The sequence below is a fragment of the Larimichthys crocea genome, unplaced genomic scaffold (assembly GCF_000972845.2).
Source record: "Larimichthys crocea isolate SSNF unplaced genomic scaffold, L_crocea_2.0 scaffold148, whole genome shotgun sequence".
NCBI classification, from domain to species: Eukaryota; Metazoa; Chordata; class Actinopteri; family Sciaenidae; genus Larimichthys; species Larimichthys crocea.
The window spans coordinates 1,534,405-1,555,611 of record NW_020852030.1 but is presented as its reverse complement, the minus strand read 5'-3'; the positions used below and the strand labels follow the sequence as shown (position 1 = coordinate 1,555,611).

At 42.9% G+C, this 21,207-nt stretch overlaps 2 protein-coding genes across 5 annotated transcripts in view; both read right to left on the bottom strand.

Annotated features, from left to right (window-relative positions):
- LOC104933590 (neural cell adhesion molecule L1.1) overlaps window positions 1-10,652 on the bottom strand; it is a 44,045-nt gene extending 33,393 nt beyond the window's left edge. For all 3 annotated transcript variants that reach the window (XM_027275555.1, XM_027275556.1, XM_027275557.1), the window contains exon 1: window positions 10,416-10,652. The gene's annotated coding sequence lies outside the window, so the exon portion shown is untranslated. The remainder of the gene's footprint in view (window positions 1-10,415) is intronic.
- Window positions 10,653-13,913: 3,261 nt separating this feature from the next.
- LOC113744734 (uncharacterized) lies at window positions 13,914-20,904 on the bottom strand. 2 transcript variants are annotated; one of them, XM_027275553.1, is made up of 7 exons: window positions 20,811-20,904; window positions 18,800-19,141; window positions 18,061-18,213; window positions 17,678-17,860; window positions 17,502-17,591; window positions 16,954-17,049; window positions 13,914-15,975 (listed from the first exon to the last, which is right to left on the bottom strand). In XM_027275553.1, the coding sequence occupies exons 1-7, from the start codon at window positions 20,848-20,850 to the stop codon at window positions 15,926-15,928; spliced, it is 954 nt and encodes a 317-aa protein (XP_027131354.1). In that variant the 5' UTR covers window positions 20,851-20,904; the 3' UTR covers window positions 13,914-15,925. The 2 variants fall into 2 exon arrangements, with proteins under 2 accessions (XP_027131354.1, XP_027131353.1); XM_027275552.1 differs by having other exon boundaries at window positions 16,958-17,049.
- Between the last annotated feature and the right edge of the window lie 303 nt (window positions 20,905-21,207).

Below are 21,207 nucleotides of genomic sequence, written 5' to 3'. Positions count from 1 at the left end.
CCAGCCCAGTGTACGACGTTAAATCAGTTTGATTTTAGAGAACCAGGATGTGTACTGAGCTCTTTAAGGCAACACCAAGAAGAAAGCTCAAATCTACATCGAGCTGTAAACACCACGCAGACATACTGTCACCTATTGAGCTTCATCCGTTTTGCCGTCTTTTAGCTCTATTTTTGGTCTCAACCAAACTCCTGAAGGGAAACATCTGCCTCTCGAGCTGCTGAATGCTCCACCAGCTTCACCAGCTAGTGCACATATTAATCAGATCCATTATTAATATAAAGAAATTGATTATCATCATAAATCATTTGATTGCTCCTGAAGATCGAGGCTGTAAAACTTTGTGAGGCCTGAGGCGATAACCAACCTAAATAGAAAATGACTCTACATTATGCAAATTAGCTCCACCGAAATGTTTTCACCACCATCACACACGCATAATAACCATTCAACCGCCTACACACATTGACTCCAGAGCCTACCACATCCACACACCCACGTACACCCACCACAACCCAGAGGCTCGTCTGGCTCTGAACATGTTTCTTCTTTCAGCTGCTGATAATCCACCGAGAGCCCAGACTCGCAGCAGCTTCAGCAGCCACTCACATCACACCTAATCCCTGCTGGCAGGTAGAAGAAGTTACCCCGCGCTTTGATTCTGGCTCTCCACATAATAACCTCGTACTCTTGATCTTCAAGGTGTGAGGTCGAGCCCGGCGGCTGCTCTCCAGCTCGAGAGGATCGGCTGGGAAAAAAGATCTGGAGATGATTGTTTGAAGGTCTGAGTGTTTTTTTTGGATGATTTGTTGTCGGCTTGAGACGCAGAAGCCCTGAGAGGAAACCTGACTGCACACAGCAGCAACTATTTGACTGATTCTGGTGAAACTGGATCATATTTTATGGAGGAAATGTTTTCTGGTTTTCCCTCTGATGTCCTCCGGCTGCTCCGCCTCAACTCTCTGTGATTTACAGAGTTTATGATGGACAGTGAAGTAAACTGCTGACAGCTGTAGCTGCTGTTAGCTCAGTCGGGTACCCGTCGCTCTGAGCTCACCGCCAGCTGACGAACTGAGTGTTTGTAACCACAGGCGTCATGGAACACCAGGAAGAAGAAGAGGAGGTAACCAGGCCTCAGCAGCTCTAGACAGAATGGCAAGAGGAGCAGAGAGTGAAGAGGACGCTGACGAGGAACTAAGAAGAGAAAAGGAGAGATTGAGCGAGCAAGAAGCCGCCGGACAAGAGTAAATGTGGGACTGACTTTTAGTGGTTGGTGAGAGCTTGGTGAAATAAAAGGCTGAAAGACAGACGCCGAGCTGGGCTGACTGCTGCTGGACTAGTCTGGTTGATGATCGGCTGTTTGATCAGAAGTAATGTAATCAGATACATACTCGAGTACAGCTGAACATAGTTACCACAGTGGGATTTTAGCAGCAGCTCTCTCGGGGCCAGGCCACCGTACTTCAAATGTCTTCCTGCCCTTCAGCCAAAAAGCCACAACTCTGTCTCCCAAGTTACAGCGCCCCAGGTGGGAGATCACGTTTCTTCATCTCCACTCTGCTCAAGAGCACTCCGTCTTTATCTCCTCCTCCTCCTCCTCCTCCTCCCCCTCCTCCTCCTCCTCCTCCTCCTCACCCCGCCCAGTAAGAACAGGAAGGAGGGTTTAAATTAAAAGGAGATTTGATGCTTACATATTATTCAATAAGTCAGTGAAAATGTCAATTTGCATTATGTGTGTAAGTGTGTGTTGTGTGTGTTTTGTGGGTTGTGTGTGTGTGTGTGTGTGTGTGTGGTGTGTGTGTGCCTCTCGCTGTCTCCCATCCCTTTCCGTCGTTCCCTCATCACCATGGTAACCCCCTGATCCACAGCACACAGCAATATTCCTCTCCCCATCCCCCCACGCTGCCCTCCTTCTTTCCTCCATCCCCCACTCTCCATCCTCCACACCCTTCCCCGCTTTCTCTCCGGTGCCACTCCCTTCATCTCCTCGATTCACCTCTCTCTCTCTCTCTCTCTCTCTCTCTCTCTCTCTCTCTCTCTTCTCTCTTGCTAGTGCTCAGTTTCCACCTGCCTCCCCTCCTCGGTTTGACTCGGTTGGTCTGCGATGTGTCGAGCAGCCTTCTGTTTTTTTGGGGAAATTTTTTTATTTTTTTTCTCTTTGTGCGTTTTCTTAAAGCACAGCAACACAAACACAAAATATCCCCCAAACAGACAGATGGTCTCGCTGGGAGAAGTTTTATAGCGTCGTGCAGGTATGAAGCGATGAATAAAAAAGAAACAGACGAGCGAGAAATCATTTTACACAAAGCGATTAAGACTCAGAGTGTTCTTCCCTCAGAAAGCGTCTGCTCTTTAAAATACTCTGAATTCATCAGTGGTAGGCACTGATATGAATATATGTTATATGTTTATTTACTGATTAAAAGAAAAACTGTTTCGTGTTTAAGTGTCGTCGTATGAAGGAGATGCGGAAATAGTGAATATTCCTGTGTGACTGAAATCCTTCAGCCTCCCCAACCAGCTGTCAACGTTTGACAAACGTACAGCGGCAACTAATGATATTTAAAGATCAATTCATCCGTGTTTATCTCCCAGATATCAATAGTTTGACAAAAGGGTGCAAAACTGAAAGATATAATGTATGATCACAAACCTAACAGAATAGATATGTATAGATTTCTACAACAAAACTAAAAAATGAGCAAAACAATTATTGATTATTAAAATAATTGCATTAAATTACCGTTGATCAACTGATTGATTAATTAAACATCTTTTATCACATTTTATCTATATAATAAAATTTATTATATGTTTTAGAGTTAGTATTAGACCACACACAACTGTTTTCTTTCTATTGACCTGCTGATTATATCGAGGTGATGACTCGTTAAACATTAGATTTTTATATTTCTCACATCTGGCAGGTCGAGTTTTCAAAGGAAGATGGATTCAGATCTGCAGGATGTGCACGTCTTCCTCTCTGGATTTTTATTTAAAAAAACAGACATGATGAATATTGATCAGACGTGCTGCAGATTTCACGATTTCACGCAGATATGGATAAAAATTAACTCCCGATCAAAACAATTAAAAACGAAAGATTCCCATCGACGGCAAAACCGTCGCCAAACCGTTCTGATGAGCACAGCGATGCACATGCCGGACAGCTTCAATGCTCACACAGACTGTCCGGCTGTCCTGCTCACACAGACTGTCCCTACATGTCCGTTGCTCACACCGACTGTCCCTGCATGTCCTGCTCAAACAGACGACGGCACTGTCATGTCCCTGCTCACGCAGACTGTCCTGCAGGTCCCTGCCACACCGACTGTCCCCGGCTCACACAGACTGTCCTGCCACACAGACTGTCCTGCAGTTCCTGCTCACACGACTGTCCTGCATGTCCTGCTTCACACAGACTGTCCTGCATGTCCTGCTCACACAGACTGTCCTGCATGTCCTGCTCACACAGATGTCCTGCATGTCCTGCTCCACAGACGTCCTGCATGTCCCGCTCTCACAGCTGTCCTGCATGTCTGCTCACACAGGCTGTCCTGCATGTCCTGCTCACACAGACTGTCCTGCATGTCCTGCTCACACACGACTGTCCTGCTCAACAGACGTCCCATGCATGTCCTGCTCACACGACTGCTCACACAGTGCGATGTCCTGCTCACAGACTGTCCTGCATCACACGACTGCCGCAAGACTGTCTGCATGTCCTGCTCACACGACTGAGCACCATGTGGTATTTGTCATTTGTGTGACTGATGATATTGTTGGTCAGATTTTTGGCTGATAGAGCGTCCTCTGTTTTTTGTGGCGCTTCATGAATGGACTCTTGTCATGGTTCGACCACACTGGCCAGAAAAACAGACACAAGTCACATGTTTGCAGGAGGAAGTGTGGTGTGTGTGTGTTGTGTGTGTGTGTGTGGGTGTGTTGTGTGTGGTGGTGTGTGTGTGTGTGTGTTTGCACATTTGGTGTTCTGGACATGTTTCAGGCTACTGAAGTGAGATTAGCTGTTTTTGAGGAGATTAAAACCGCAAACACAGAGAGGCTGTTAAGACCCTCCTACAGTGTCTAATCCGAGCTAATGGATGCACCCCAACTCACCCCACACACACACACACACACCACACACACACACCACACACACACACACACACAACCCCGCACACACTCACAGGAAGTGAAGCGTTGAAGGAGGGAGAAGACACAGGAAGAAGAGCTCAGAGGAAAACCAGAAGAAGAGAAGAAGAAGAAAAAGTGAGGCATTCCTTTCATTGCTCGACACAAAGACCATTCTGCACCGCAAGATGAAAAACAAGAAGGAAAGAAAAGGCCAAAAGAGGGAAAGATGGATCAGAGTGAGGGAGTGTGGGCGTGAGAGAGATGGATGAAGATGGGAGGAAAAAAGCACAATGAGAAACAGTGGAAGGCAGATCTGAGATGAGGAGCTGAGCATGAGCAGAGAGTCAGACTAATCTCTTTTTGTCTGCGCAGACTTCTGACCCGCTGTCAGACCTTTTAGTCTGGCTCCAAACGGCATCTTCAACCTCATCCGGGACTTTTATACTTTACAGAGAAATCATGTTCCGCACACAAATCTGGATGTCTAGCAGAGAGGTCGGACAGTCTGTTCTGCTGCCAGCTCCGCTCGGGAGGCGGAAACAGTCTGACTAAAGCTGCAGTTAGACACCAGAACAGATTTTTAAATGAGATGAAACAAAACAAAACAAAGAAAGGTTTATAATCGAGACGCTACAGTTCTATGATCAGATATCTATATTAAATATTGAATATTAAATATCTGCTTCATCTGACTTTCACTGATGTCACGTTCTTATGTCTGGAGGAGTGAGTAAACACAAACTTTATATTTTGGGATTTAAAAGGTCCTCAAATGCGGCAGTATGAATTATTTAAATGTCACTAATGTTTTCAGGGTTTGTTTATATGAATGTCAAAACGCTGCGATAGTTTTGCTCATCTGTACTGTAAGTTTTGCACACACACACACACACACACACACACACACAACACAACACACACACACACACAACACACACACACCCTTACACACATATCATGCAAATGACATTTTCACTGACTGATTGAATAATATGATAAAGCCTCAACTCCTTTTAATTTAAACCCCCTTCCTGTTCTTACTGGTGCGGGGTGGAGGAGGCAGGGGGGTAGGAGGAGGAGGAGGAGGAGAGGGTAGGAGGAGGGAGGAGGAGGAGATGAGGAGGAGGGGAGGAATAAAGACGGAGGCTGCTCTGAGCAGAGTGGGAGTGAAGAAACGTTGATCTCCCACCTGGGACGCGCTGTACACTTGGAGACAGAGTTGTGGCTTTTTGGCCTGAAGGGACAGGAAAGACATTTGAAGTACGGTGGCCCTAGAGCACAACAGAAAGAAAAAGCTGCTGCCTTAAAATCCCACTGTGGTAACTATGTTCAGCTGTACTCGCGTTTGTATCTGATTCTGAATTACTCTTCTGATCAAACAGCCGATCATCAACCCGCTAGTCCAGCAGCAGTCAGCCCAGCTCGGCGTCTGTTTTTCAGCCTTTTATTTCACCAAGCTCTCACCAAACACTAAAAGTCAGTCCCACATTTACTCTTGTCCGGCGGCTTCTTGCTCGCTCACTCTCTCTCCTTTTCTCTTCTTAGCTTCCTCCGTCCGTCCTCTTCACTCTCTGCTCCTTGCCATTATGTCCTAGAAGCTGCTGAGCCTGGTTACCTCCTTTCTTCTTCCTGGTGTTCCATGACGCCTGTGGTTACAAAAACACGTCAGTTTCGCAGCTGTGGCGGAGCTCATAGCGACGGGTTGTTACCCGTCCTCTCCCTCGCTTTCTCTCCAGTGCCACTCCCTTCATCTCCTCGATTCACCTCTCTCTCTCTCTCTCTCTCTCTCTCTCTCTCTCTCTCTCTCTCTCTCTTGCTATTGTCTCAGTTTCCACCTGCCTCTCCTCCTCGGTTTGACTCGGTTGGTCTGCGATGTGTCAGAGCAGCCGTCTGCTTTTTTGGGGGGAATTTTTATTTATTTTTTTCTCTTTTGTGCGTTTTCCTAAAGCACAGCAACACAAACACACAAAATGTCCCACAAACAGACAGATGGTCGCTCTGGGAGAAGTTATAGCGTCAGTGCAGGTATGAAGCGATGAATAAAAACAGAAACAGACGGAGGAGAAATCATTTTACACAAAGCGATTAAGACTCAGAGTGTTCTTCCCTCAGAAAGCGTCTGCTCTTTAAAAATACTCTGAATTCATCAGTGTAGCAGCTGATATGAATAATATGTTATTATGTTATTTTACTGATTAAACAGAATAAACTGTTTCGTGTTTAAGTGTCGTCGTATGAAGGAGATGCAGAGAAATAACAGTGAATATTTCCTGTGATGACTGAAATCCTTCAGCCTCCAGCAACCAGCTGTCAACGTTTGACAAACGTACAGCTGCAACTAATGATTATTTAAAAGATCAATTCATCCGTAGTTTATCTCCTCAGATAATCAATAGTTTGACAAAAAAGGTGAAAAACTGAAAGATATAAATGTGTGATCACAAACGGCGAAACTAAGCAGATTATATATTTATAGATTTCTACAACTAAAAACTTAAAAAATGAGCAAACAATTCATTGATTATTAAAATAATTGCAGTTAAATTTACCGTTGATCAACTGATTGATTAATTAAACATCTTTTATCACATTTTATCTATATTAATATAATATATTAATGAATATTTTTTAGAGTTTAAGAATATTTAAGACAAACAACAACAACTGTTTTCTTTATCTATTGACCTGCTGATTATATCTGAGGTGATGACTCGTTAAAACATTTAGATTTTTATATTTCTCACATCTGAGCAGGTCGACGTTTCAAAGGACAGATGGATTCAGATCTGCAGGATGTGCACGTCTTTCCTCTCTGGATTTTAACAGACATGATGAATATTGATCAGACGTGCTGCAGATTTCACGATTTCACGCAGATATGGATAAAAAATTAACTCCCGATCAAAACAATTTAAAAACTGAAAGATTCCCATCGATCTGCAAAACCTCGTCTGCAAACCGTTCTGATGAGTCACAGCGATGTCACATGCCGGACAGCTTCAATGCTCACACAGACTGTCCTGCATGTCCTGCTCACACAGACTGTCCTACATGTCCTGCTCACACCGACTGTCCTGCATGTCCTGCTCACGCAGACTGTCCTGCATGTCCTGCTCACACCGACTGTCCTGCTCACACAGACTGTCCTGCTCACACAGACTGTCCTACATGTCCTGCTCACACAGACTGTCCTGCATGTCCTGCTCACACAGGCTGTCCTGCATGTCCTGCTCACACAGACTGTCCTGCATGTCCTGCTCACACAGACTGAGCACCATGTGGTTATTTGTCATTTGTGTGACTGATGATATTGTTGGTCAGATTTTTGGCTGATAGAGCGTCCTCTGTGTTTGTGGTCGCTTCATGAATGGACTCTTGTCATGGTTCGACCACACTGGCCAGAAAAACAGACACAAGTCACATGTGTGTGTGTGTGTGTGTGTGTGTGTTTGCACATGTGTGTTTTGGACATGTTCAGGCTACTGAAGTGAGATTAGCTGTTTTTGAGGAGATTAAAACCGCAAACACAGAGAGGCTGTTAAGACCCTCCTACAGTGTCTAATCCGAGCTAATGGATGCACCCCCAACTCACCCCACACACACACACACACACACACACACACACACACACACACTCCTGCACACACTCACAGGAAGTGAAGCGTTGAAGGAGGGAGAAGATGCGAGGAAGAAGAGCTCAGAGGAAAACCAGAAGAAGAAGAAGAAGAAGAAAGTGAGGGGCATTCCTTTCATTGCTCGACACAAAGAGCTCATTCTGCACCGCAGAGATGGAAAAACAAGAAGGAAAGAAAGGCCAAAAGAGAGGAAAGATGGATCAGAGGGGAGGGAGTGTGGGCGTGAGAGAGATGGATGAAGATGGATGAGGAAAAAAGCACAATGAGAAACAGTGGAAGGCAGAATCTGAGATGAGGAGCTGAGCATGAGCAGAGAGTCAGACTAATCTCGTTTTGTCTGCGCAGACTTCTGACCCGCAGTCAGACCTTTTAGTCCGGCTCCAAACGGCATCTTCAACCTTATCCCGGGACTTTTATTGACTTTACAGAGAAATTCATGTTCCGCACACAGATCTGGATGTCTAGCAGGAGGTCGGACAGTCTGTCTGCTGCTGCCAGCTCCGCTCGGGAGGCGGAAACAGTCTGACTTAAAGCTGCAGTTAGACACCAGAACAGATTTTTAATAGATGACATGAAACAAAACAAAACAAAGAAATAATATCGAGACGCTTACAGTTCTATGATCAGATATCTATATTAAATATTGAATATTAAATATCTGCCTTCATCTGACTTTCACTGCATGTCACGTCTCTTAAATGTTCCTGGAGGAGTGAGTAAACACAAACTTTATATTTTTGGATTTAAAAATGTCACTCAAATGCTGCAGTATGAATTATTTAAATGTCACTAATGTTTTCAGGGTTTGTTTAATATGAAATGTCAAAAACGCTGCCGATAGTTTTTCTCATCTGTTACTGTAAGTTTTGATCTCTTTATAAAACACACGTAGGCAGGGAGGTGAGAGCAGTGAGTTATCATCACATGCAGGTTTACAGCCAGCTGCTGTAAATTCTTTGTCGCTTCATTGAATCCATCTCGTCACGAATGAACGTTTGCTAAATATCCTAACAACAACTTGGCAACCGTGACTAGACACGACACATCTGTCAGCTTGGATCTGTCCACATGTTGAAGTGTGTTTGACTCTGGAAACAGAAACACGAGAAAAACTGTGAGGCAACATTTAGTTTGGACGGTCGGCCTGCAGATAGCAGCCGATTAAAGCCCGTCAGCCAAACCCATCCCATAGTCTTCTCCTGTATGACTTTAGGAAATATTTGAAAATAGAAATAATGTTTTTCTACAGTAATCTGAACATCTGAGCAGGGTCACAGCGGATTCTACAGTGGACTCTTTTATTTCCATGTCTAAAGGCTGGGCATGGATATATCATAGAAGTATGTATATTAGTGTTTACAACCAGCTGCAACAGTGAACGAGCTTTTGTTGAAGCGCGAGCATCAAACATCACCAGATGGTTTCATTCAGCTCGACTGCTGCCAAACAAACTCCGAGCAGCAAGATGATGGGGTACGAAAAAATTTGGAAAAAATCCTACTACACCAACTTCTCCTCCTCCTCCTCCTCCTCCTCCTCCTCCTCCTCCTCCTCTCTCATCCTATTCCCAGTCCAGACTTTCATTTCATCTCTCTCTTCATCCACATCCCTTTGCTCCTCTTTTTGGATTCCCTCTCTTCTCCGCTCCTCCTGATAAACTCGACTTATTCTCTCACTAATATCTCTTTAATTCTCTCCCCTGCTTTCCCTCTGCTCATCTCCTCCTTCAGCCCCTCTCTCTCTCTCTCTTCCTCCTCCTCCTCCTCCTCTCAGGTCCAGGCCTAATTTGAGGCGATCCACTGCCAAAGCAATCACAGTGAGAAAACCGCACAATGCAAACGACAGAAGGGGAGCGAGTGTGCGATGTTGCTACGAGTGAAAAGAGGAATTCAAGAGTAAACAGGCAAACAGAAACCCGGTGAATGTTTGAGAGGGACGGCACGGCGGGAAGTCAAAGAGAAAAAGGGAAACGAATCCTCTTTCACTTCACACTTCAAAGTTAGACACAGAAAATTCATCTGCAACTATGCGTAAGCACACAACTCCATGAAATAGGTGTCACATCTTTACAAGAATCAAGAATTGAATCTAATAATAAGCAGAAGTCCAAAGTCGCTGCCCTGTGGCACTCCCTGACACAAGAAAACACAACACAACACAACTCTGCTGTCCCGAGGGAGGAAGGAGTAGCCGAGGTTAGCGTGAAGCGAGCAGGAGGAGCCGGGATGCTTCAGGAGGATGAAAAGAAAGAAATGATACCTGACAGAAGTCTGGAAGGAAACGAGCTACAAAGCATCTGTGAATTATTGAAAACGCTGAGATGTTCAGTTTCATCTAATATTAATAAAAACAGGCTGCAGACGACAGACGAATGGAGTCAGTCACACCCAGCGTCTCCACATGGGAAAAAACATTTCATGGTTTCATCAGTCAGACAGTGAAAGCAGACACACACACACACACACACACACACACACACACACACATCTCAGTTCATACCTGCCATCATATTATGTAAGACATCATGGCCCTCCGGCTCACTGACACACACACACACACACACACACACACACACGCACACACACACACACACACACACACACACACCAGCAGTATGCTGGGATGCCATTGTTGTCATCTTACCTCTGCAGGTGTCACGCCTCTGTCCACCTCCACTCGTCTTTTATCCCGTCTTCTTCTTCTTCTTCCCTTGCCACGCTCTTCTCTCTTCTTCTTCTTCTGTCTCGGTTGTGTCTTCCCGTCCACTCAGTCGTGTGTCTTCTCGTGTCTTTTCATGCACTGATGCTGCAGTGGTACATAAAACACACCCTGCTGAGCTCTGCCTCTCCTCCCTCCTTCCTTCCCTCCCTGCTGCTCTCTGATTGGCTGCTTCATAGAGATGACATCAGCCTCTTGCATTGCAGCCTCTCTCTCTCTCTCTCTCTCTGTATTCCCCTGATACCTCCAGCCCCTCCCTTCTTCTTTACCTCCATACTACCCATCCTCCTCCTCCTCCTCTATTTTTACCTCCCTCCATCCCTCTCTGTCTGCTCTCTGTTCTGGTTTTTGTGTCTTACTGGTGGCCGGCCTGGTTGGAAGAACATCAGTGAATAAAAACTACATTCACCAGCCGACACAGGTCACTTTGAATAAGTAATTAAAACAGAAACTCAGGACGACAGTCTCACACGAGGCGTACTGGTTTCTGAGGGCGACTGTCTTCATTAATCGTTAAAAAGTCTCATTTAAAATGATGGAAATATTGTTGATGTTTCCGTTTAACAGTGAATCAGTTCATTTAAAAAGTGACGTGACAGGAAACATGAGGGTGAACACTGACCTGCTGTGTCTGTCTCAGAGGACAAACCTAAAAACATCAGTATCATTTGAAGTGCACGCTGAATTCAGAGGTCAGGTGAACACGTCAGCTGCAGGTCCGATCCTGTGCTGACTGGTTAGTTTGTGTCATGTCTCTCATGTTCTGCTCTGAAATCTGAAATCTGTTCAGCTTCACACTGACTGTGGATCAGTACCTCATGCAACCACACTTCAAATAATGAAAAGTTAATAGTTTTACGTCACTGTTTAAAGGTCCAGTGTGTCACATTTAGGAGACCCGGCTGTGTTCAATCACCCGAAAATAAGAATCTTTGTGTTTTTGTTACCTCAGAATGAGACTTTTATATCTACAGACAAACTGGACCTTTCAGTGCAGCTGTTAGTTCATGTTGGAGAAGCTTCATTCCACAGTACAAACTAATTTCCAAAGAACACGATGCAGAATATTCCAGGAACCATGTGGGAACCAAAAGGAAACCATGTGGGAACCATGTGGCGAGCTTGCACCTCTCCCTGTGATGAAAATAAGAACTCTGTGTTACAGCGTCTGAACGAGGCCGGGGGGGTAAAAACAACTTTCTGTTGGGAAATGAAGCATAAAACCAAAAAAACTGATTTGATGAATTTAAATTTGTTTTTCTCCTCTGAGTGACACAGTGTTAAACTTTCTGCAGCTAATCAGTCAGCGTGTTCTTTAGAGCTTGTTTAATGATGATGATTACATTTTCTATTTAACTTTGAATCTGTCGACTGTTGTGGAGCTCTGACCCGGTCCAGACCAGCTGAACTCCACCTGACAGACCAAAGATGTGTTCAGCTCTCGGACCTCAGCAGCCCACATCTCTGACACATCAATCTCCATCACCGTCTGTCGCTTTTCCCGCTCCTCCTCCTCCTCCTCCTCCTCCTCCTCCTCCACCTCCTCCTCTCTGTCAATAAAATGGACATTTTTGTTCTCTCGTTCTCAGATGCAGAGGTCATTAACACTCGTGTGGTATTTTGTCATCTGCCAAAAAAACACCCCCACTCCCCTGCTGCAGAAAGAAAGACAGACGTGTGGTGTGGTGTGCGCGTGTGTGTGTGTGTGTGTGTGGTGTGGTGTGGTGGTGTGTGTGTGTGTGGTGTGTGTGTGTGTGTGTGGCATCATTTCATGTGTTGAGGGTGATTAAATCAGCTCCAGTCGGACAACATCACGATACTGTCTGATGAAACTTACAGAAACATTATAGTCAAGTAATAACATGTTAGTAATGGAGGTTAATAATAAAGGTAACAATTAAGTGATACCATGTAATGATCAAAGTAATAACCAGGTATTAACAATACGAATATTTAGGAAATATTAAATGAAATTCATGTAAATTAAAGGTAATTATTAAACACATTTAAAGATGGTAACGAGGCAGAGTGTCCGTCATTTTAAAATCATCAGACACGTTAAATAAATTCTGATCTTTGTGTTGTGGATAGATTAAAACAGAACATGAAATATTCATCTTTACGTTGATATCTATGTTTTTTATTTTGAAGCTGTCACATTGTGTTGTGAGGGAAAGAGACGAAGACGTTGTGAGTTCACCGTCACATCTTCACCGTCAGTGAACAGAGGGGCTGACCCGGCGCTCTCTGCCCAGACGGAGGCAGTTTCCTGGGGGAGAGTTCACCGAAGAGTCGGCAGGGAGGACTGAGCGGGCTGCAGTGACTCTTCCACAGAGAAACAGGAAACTCAGAATAAATGTACAGATGCCACACATCAAATTAAAGAGACATGAAGGTAAATGGTCCCCTGCTAACACTGAAATGATTATATTAGGGATTACAAAGTGGTAACATGGTGACATTAACGAGGTGCTGATGCTGCTTCAAGTCCAGCTCCATGAAGGTGGAGCAAACCTCTGAGCACTGCCAAGGAGGAGGCAACAAATCTGTTTCTACATGACACTGCTTTAAAATTTATAGAATGAAAGATACATTTTGTATATTTCTTAAAAGTTTTCTGACATTCCTTAAAATCAGGATGTCCTCGTGACCCCATGAGGCTTTGGGACAGTTCTCTATCATCACGAACATGCATCAGCTGTGATCCGTGGAGGGAAACATACAGCACAGAAAAACAGTTATTTCCACGTCGTCCTGAATCTGCTTTCACTTTCATCTTCTGATCTTCTGCTCAGCAAATTGAGTTTCCTGCCCAGCAGACAGCAGCTCCATTATCTCCTGCAGGTTGTTTGTCTCTCACTCTCCTCCTCCTCCATACCTTCCCTCTGCCTCCACCCTTCCCTCCTCCATCTGCATGTCCTCCCTCACTTAAGGCTTAATTCACTTAACCTGTATTTGTGTGTGTGTCTGTGTGTGTGCGTGTGTAGTGTGTGCGTGTGTGTGTGTGTGTGTGTGCTTGTGTGGGCGATGGTTGAGATGCAGTGATCAATACAGCAGATGAGGATCTTTCTCTCTCATCTCGCATGTCCTTGTCTCTTGTCTGCCGTTGTCTGTCTGGGACATGTCATCACAAACACACACACACACGCACACACACACACACACACACACACACACACACACACACACACACACACTCCTTCCATATGGATACAGTTTACCGTAAGTGTGACTCAGCCTTTGTGACTGGAATACAAAACAACAAGATACTGCAGCTCTCTCTCACACACACACACACACACACACACACACACACACACACTTGTACAGACGACTTTAAAGACGACCTGTCATCTCTGTCATTTTAAGTACGAAGGTGGAGAGTGAGAGCTAAAACGAAGCAAGAGGAGAGAGCGAGCAGCGCTAATGGAGAATGAGATGTCGAAGGGTTAACAGTTTTATTTAATTACACATCAATAAATCCTGTAAGGCAATTAGACCCATTAGGCTTATGAATCCTGCTGCCTTTATTCTCCTTGTGGATCACACACATCTCTGCACTTTCATTTATTTCCTAACCTGAACCTGATCCCTGACTAACAGCAACTGATGCAAGTTCATGTCCCGACTCTAAACCTGGATCCTAATAACAAACGAGTCTTTACCCTCAGTGTAATCTGAAGTTCAGTCCTGATCTAATAGAAACAATCTTTGACTTTTATGCTAATTCAAAATCAATCTTTAGTCAACGCTTGACCTGAAACTTGAGCACTAAAAACATCAGGAACAGTTTGACATTAATAAAAAACATCATCTGCACCTTTGTTTTGAAGTCTACAATACTTATAATCAGGCGCACAACATTAGGCTGTTCAAATTTTAATCTATTTTTATATATAATTTGCTTTAGAGCAACATTCTGCGCCCGGATACACTTTGGATCTGATGAATGCTCTAGAGATGAAAAGTTAAGAGGATTCAAAGGAACATTTCATGATAAAACTATCGGATAGTTCTTAAGACACAAAGGTGACACTTCAGGTAAAGTCACGTGATCACAGGTAGGATTTACAGACCGATGTGTGCAACGAGCAGTGAAACCCAACATGAACTAAATGAGCAGAAACACAGAAACAGTTACATGACCGCCGGTCCCTGCATATGATTTACAGCTGAGTTTACCAATCAATCAATCAATACAAACAGTAACTGATCAATACTGAGCGGGAGAACAGATTTCCCCGAACGCTTCACAGAATCACATTAAAGAATTTGAACAAACAGAGTCGACTAATGTGAGATAAAACAGACATAATAATATAAAATAATAAAACAGAATAAGCATCAAAGATTGTAACAGCTGTCCTGTGAACAAAGAGCAGAGCTTTGTTTCTGTGGGGACGTCTGATCATTGAATTAAACCTTCTGAAGCTTTGACGTCCTTCACTGCCAAAGTGCTCATCGCCATCTAGTGTCACACCTGGCACAGTGCAGAACCCTGATGCTGTGATGTGACGTGCCACAATGATGTGATCCTGCTGCAGTCACGCCTGACAATATTTATAAGAAATGCTGGAGGTTCATTAAAATCTGAGTTTTGTTTGACACAGGTGTGTCATGAGCCTCGGACTGTCACAATAAAAGCACGCTTGAAAAAGGTGGATGGATTTTCTTGGCAAAGAAGAAATGCTAACAAACACAGAAAACTAAATCTAAGAGAAATAAATCATTTTTGCAGAGCTGTCTGACTGTTAGCAACATAACTCGCTCATAACTCCAATAAATTACAACGCTGCCTCTTATTGGCTGGTGTTCATTGCCCTCATGAAGTCTGATCAGCATCTTGATACGACACACCTGTCAGGTGGCTGGATTAGCTTGGTAAGTTCTCCTCACTGTGAGCTGAATGTGAACTTCATTATATTTGTATTTTATGTTGAATTTAACAGGTGTCGATTTGATCAAATGTTTTGTGTGCAGAGAATCTTTAAATTTAACTCACACAAAAGTCCTGCCTTTGTTAAAAATACTTTTTCAGTGCATGTTTGGAGGAGACTAAATTAAATCCACGTGTTTGCTGTGAATGAACCAAAATAACTTCTGTTAAATTAAAAAAACTTAATTATAAACAATGTTCTTGACCTCTGTGCTGTAGGAAAATATTTGACTGCAGCCAGATAGCAAATATTCTGTGGGTCATCTGTCATCACTAAACTTCAACTACTACTACAAAAATAATCAACTTGTACTTGAGTCATTTAAGATGAGCTAAATAAAAAGTAAAAGCAGCTCTGAGCTGAAGCAGACTACGAGAGTCAAAACAGATTTACTCCACAGACCTCAGAGAGTGACTCTGCTGAGGAAAAGTAATAGATTACAGAGGCGGTGAAGCTTGCTTGTTGTTCACTTCAGAGTAGTTGGCGTCGCTGCTGGCATCAGTGGGGACGCTGTGGAGCAAAGTGGTGGTGTTCGAGTCTTCTGTAGCCTAGAAGAAGAAAACTGGTGATCAGGTGTTCACCCATAAAGTGTGAAACCAATGCTCAGATATAAGCATCTATGTACATGAAATGAAAGAATATGAACAGCAGGGAGGCTCACAAAGAGCTTCTGCTCCTGATACCGGTCAACCTCCATCCACCACGACCCTGTTCTCTGCTCCCGTCATCCCTTCATACCTTCGACCCTCATCCCTTCTTCTCTCCCACAGGACATCATCTCTGCGCATCCTTTCCATCACTTGCAACAAACCTGCCTAATCTTAAATCTTTACTGGCGTGGTCCTTGTTAGTAAAATCTGTTTGTGGGAGAAAAGTTCCAACATGTTGACCCACACTGACCTGTGATCAGCTGATCCACACTGACCTGTGATCAGGTGAACGGTGTCTCTGTCATTCGTACGTCTGTTCTCACACTATGTAACTTTGGGCTCCGGGTCGGGAGAAGTACGTAACGCTTTATGGCACTAAGTCACACAGCAGCAACTATTTCACTGATTCTGGTGAAACTGGATCATATTTTATGGAGAAATAAAGTTTGTTAGCCGGGCTGAGCTCAGAGCGCCGGGGGAGTGTTGGTGTTTGTAGTACAGGCGTTTCTGGACTACCAGAAATGGGAAGTGGTGATGGGAATTTTTTTTTTAACTGCCCTGTTTCCTCTTTTTCAGTGTTCACACACAGAAACTCAAAACCCGCAAAAAACAATAGAAGACTGTGGTTTGCGATATTTTCACATATCTGCATCGTTCCTGTTTCCTAAAAAGCAAAAGGAAACTTGCTTCTCATGAAGGAAGTAAAATGTGGTTTCTCCTTTTTCTTAACAAGCCATTACAGTAAGTGCAACATGTGGGTCACAGGCCTGTGCACAGAGCAACTGAGTATTCACATAAATAAAGAAAAAAAGTTGCGGGTTGTTTAGAAATACATTTTTTAGGACTAACTAAGAAAAATGCTGCCAAACTTTTTACCTACTTGGTTCTGAGAACCTGCTGCGGTGGTGCGGTCGTTGTCTCCGTTCAGGTCTATATATCTGCCCCGAGAGTACTCAGCTTTCAACAGATATTCTGAAAAACACACAGGTCAGAACATCAGTCTGTTTGTTTATTAAGATTTATATGTTAACATATATATTTATATCTTTAAGCCACCTTTGTATTTTTAACAATACAACCATAAAGAAAAATACCAATATAAAAATCTACACATTCATACAATATCATTAAATATATAACAAAACCGTCCATATTACATCCAAATACAATTTAACTTTTTGGTTAAAACATGTTTCACTTTCTACAATGAAATTTTTTTTTGTTTTTGCTCCCTTTTTTCATGAGTTAAAGTAAAATAGTTTTTCTTATAGTTTATATCTCTCTGAATTTAGTTCCAGCCAAGCCAAGTTACAACACAAATCATTCGAAATCTTTCTTGGCCTTAATGAACCTTTGAGAGAAAGTGTTTCTCATGTAGAGGCAAGCAGAGTAGTTGTGAGTGTGTGTGTTTCCTGCTGCCTTACCTTTGTATCTGGTGGCTCTGAACAACAGCCCAAACACTAACAACACCGCCATCATCATAAGCAGTGCAAAGCCCACATACAGCAGGTTCCCTGTGGCAGAACACGTTTGTTTTACACCATCACCTCCTGGTTCATTATAATAAAATACAGTGTCTGTCCGTGCTGGGTAAACGTACATGAACCAAGCGGTGCTGTTGTTCTCTCGGTCTGCTGCTGCTCAGTCTGCTCGGTGGTTTCAGGCGAGGCTGATGAAGATGTGAAACGTACAGAACTGGAGCTTAAATGCTGAGTCGTCGTTGGTGTGGAGGCAGATGTTGGAAAAGTTTGGAGAGTCCAGTTTGGTTTTGAAGTGGTTGGAACTGACAGTGAAGACACAATGAAGATGAGATGCTTACCTGCAGATTTTACACAGACTGAGAGAAGTACATCATCTGCATATAGTAAGTATATGAAGATCTTGTTGATCTTGCAGACACAAAATTCACATCAAGAAGTCGTCCAAGTCCTCACTGAGTTGTTACTGAAGCATTCAGGGGAAACTCTGAACCTGTGAACGTACCTGAACCAAGTGGTGCTGTTGTTCTCTCAGTCTGCTCAGTGATTTCAGGCAAGGCTGGTGAAGATGTCAAACTTCCAAAACTGGAGCTTAAACTCGGAGTCATCATTGCTGTGGAAGCTGGTGTTGAAAAAGGTCGGTGTTGTGGAGAAATTCCTGAAGTCAAAGGTCAAAGGTCAGGAGTTCAGAAAGTGTTCAGCAGCCTCTGATGTCTGATGCTGTATTTTTTATTGACTCTTGGCCAAGGAGAATTAGAGACACTCTCAAAGTTCATCAGAAGTGCCTGAGTCGGTCTCACATTCTGCCCAACTCATCCTGGTGGATCGACTTTAAACCCCAAGATAACAGCACAAATACTACACGCCCAGAATGAGTCACAGAGAATGTCTTTACCCATGGAGGTGTTATTGTCAGCATGTTCTAGTCTGGAGACACAGATGTCTGTTTACGCAGATTGGACCGTCAACAACAAGCTATCTATTATGTCTATGAAGGCAGCAACAGGTCTCTGTGACCCTGGACACCACAGTGTTGAGATAGACTGGCACCTACTGTTCCCAACCAAAGACAAACAACTAATACTGCCGAGGACCTCAAGGCCCACACGGGACCTCAAGGCCCACACGGGACCTCGTGTTACCTCAGGATAGAAAATTCCATAACAGTTTTCACCAAAGATGATCGATAGTTTGGTTTTGAAATGATTGGAGCTCACATATTACATCTTTCAGTAGAAACTCACCATCTTTGACAACGAGCTCAAAGTCCTCCTGTGAATCGGGAAACAAAGGTTTACCCAGACCGCATACGTACGGTCCTGCATCAGACTTGCTCAGCCGTGTGATGGTCACATACAGAACTGGATAGGAGAGATAAAATGTCTTGCTATATTCAACCTTGTATCGGCCATTTTCATCTCTGTCACTTGTCGTTTCAATGAGAATGCTTTCTTCACATTCTTGCTTGCAGAAGAACCTCCTGTCTCCGGCGAACATGAAGGAGCATGCGACTGTAATACTTCCTCCTTCAGTTCCTGTTAGGATGCGGCGTCCTGCATGAACACCAATGTTTCCAGCCTGCAGAGCTGTTAAAAAGACCAACAATAACAAGTTACTGTATGTACTTCCTGTAAGACACACACTACAAGCTACAGAGTAAACTCACTTTGACCCAAAGGTCACACCTATCCTATCATCTCATTTCATTAAAGTTGATAGAAATTATTTTGGTACATGGAACTCTAAGTGTGTATTGCAAAAGGTAGTAGTAATTATAAGTCAACAAAAGCCATTTTGTGAACAAGATCAAGAGATAATTAAACTCCTTTACTTGGGGCAGTGACTTCTGCTTTAACACCGGACATAAAACTTTTTCTCAGGTTTTTCTGTTTCAACACCAGTACAGTTCAGGAGAACAACATGATTGCAAAAAATTGAAAATTACAAAATTGCGTGTTGCAACACTTACAATCAGCAAGCACCACTAACCACACGCTTGTGAAATGAAGCGAGACTGACACAAGTAGAGTTGGGTCAGATCACACTGGGTGTTGTTTCTGCAACACTAACTTTTACTTTTCACAAGAGTGTGGCTCTTGTGAAATGAAGCAAGACTGACACAAGTAGGGTTGGGTCAAATCACTTTGAAATGTAGTCAATTACTGTATACAGATTACATGACAACTTTTATAATTAGTAATGTAATCCATTGGATGGCAAAAAAGTAATATAATCTGAATACTTTTAGGTTACTTCAGTTCCAAAACATTGAAAACATTTCACCTTATACTAAAAAATGTGGTATAAAAACTCTACAACGTTTTTGTTGCTCTTGCTGTTTTTTTTATCTTGCTGTGTTTTTCTTTGCAGATGACAGCAACCTTATTTTTGACTTGCACAAATAACACTAGCTCGACGTTCTTGAGTTGCACAGTTTTGAAGGTAAGGTGAGGTGTATATAAATGTGTGGTAGACAGTAACTAAGTACTGTACCTTTACTCACATACAAATATTAATCAATACTTTTTTATTTTGAAAAATTTAAAAAGTTTTTCTGACTGCTTTAGTTTTTTTAATGAAGAAAACATGAAGATTTTATCGAATCTGATGTTTGGTTATAAATCATGTAAATATACGTACATCTCAGACTATGATGGCGATGGCATTTCTCACAAATTTACTGAAATTTTATAAACAAAACAATCAACTGGTTCGTGGAGAAAATAATCAACAGATGAATCCAGAATAAAAATAATCATTAGTTAAGATATAAAAGACTTCACTGATCCCACAAATTAACAAACCAATACCAGCAATAAAATCCAGCTCCTACATTAACGCGTGAGTCAGACACATCAAATAAGATCAGAGAGAAGTTTAACTACATTTTAATGATTATGCTTGAGTTCTACATTAGCTACACTTGTATGTGATCCAACAGCTCTGCTATAAAAAGACACTAATCTAACTGGTTATTGAAATGTTTATTATCAAGGTTGTAGTTTGCAGTGTTGAACAGAACTGCAGGGATGTTCAGATATGTTGGCCACCCCGGTTACATACGAGATGGCTGTAATATTAGAAACACCTTTCAGTATAACGCACAGCAGTACGACACCATCACACACTATGACCTTAATAATAAACATAACGGGGAATCATGACCTTTCTGACAGTGTCAACAAAAACTTAAAACATAAGCCTCATTAAAGATCGTACATGTGTACCTAATAAACAGAAACTTATTGTACTCACTGAAAAAGAAGAAGCCGATCAAAACGTGATGAACTTTCATGTTTGGGTTGCGATGGTTCGATGCTGCTTCTCTTTTTCGTCTTAACTAGTGAACCAGTAACTCCCTAATATCTCTAAGTGATAGAGTCCCTCCTATAAACACGACACACACAAACTCTCCTCCTCTTTTTATAACCTGCAAGTTTCTTTATTCAAACTGTGGCTTAATAGCAGTTATGCTGTAATAGATAGATAGATAAAGATAAAAATTCGGGATGAACACAGTTAGCAACACGCCGGTGAAGAGAGCTGAACCATCGAGCAAATGCTGGAGCACATTTACGAACACAAACATGACTCCAAATGGATGCTACCATTAAAAAATGTGATGTAAAATGTGATACAAATCTTCTAAAAG

Bases quoted from the DNA above. Each gene is read 5' to 3' on its own strand.
- LOC113744734 (XM_027275552.1), bottom strand. From the start codon at position 20,850: ATGAAAGTTCATCACGTTTTGATCGGCTTCTTCTTTTTCA. The intron at 18,214-18,799 runs GTGAGTTTCTAC...CTTTGACTTCAG, and splicing joins TGAGCTCGTTGTCAAAGATG to GAATTTCTCCACAACACCGA. The intron at 17,592-17,677 runs GTACGTTTACCC...GTTCTGCCACAG, and splicing joins AACAGCACCGCTTGGTTCAT to GGAACCTGCTGTATGTGGGC.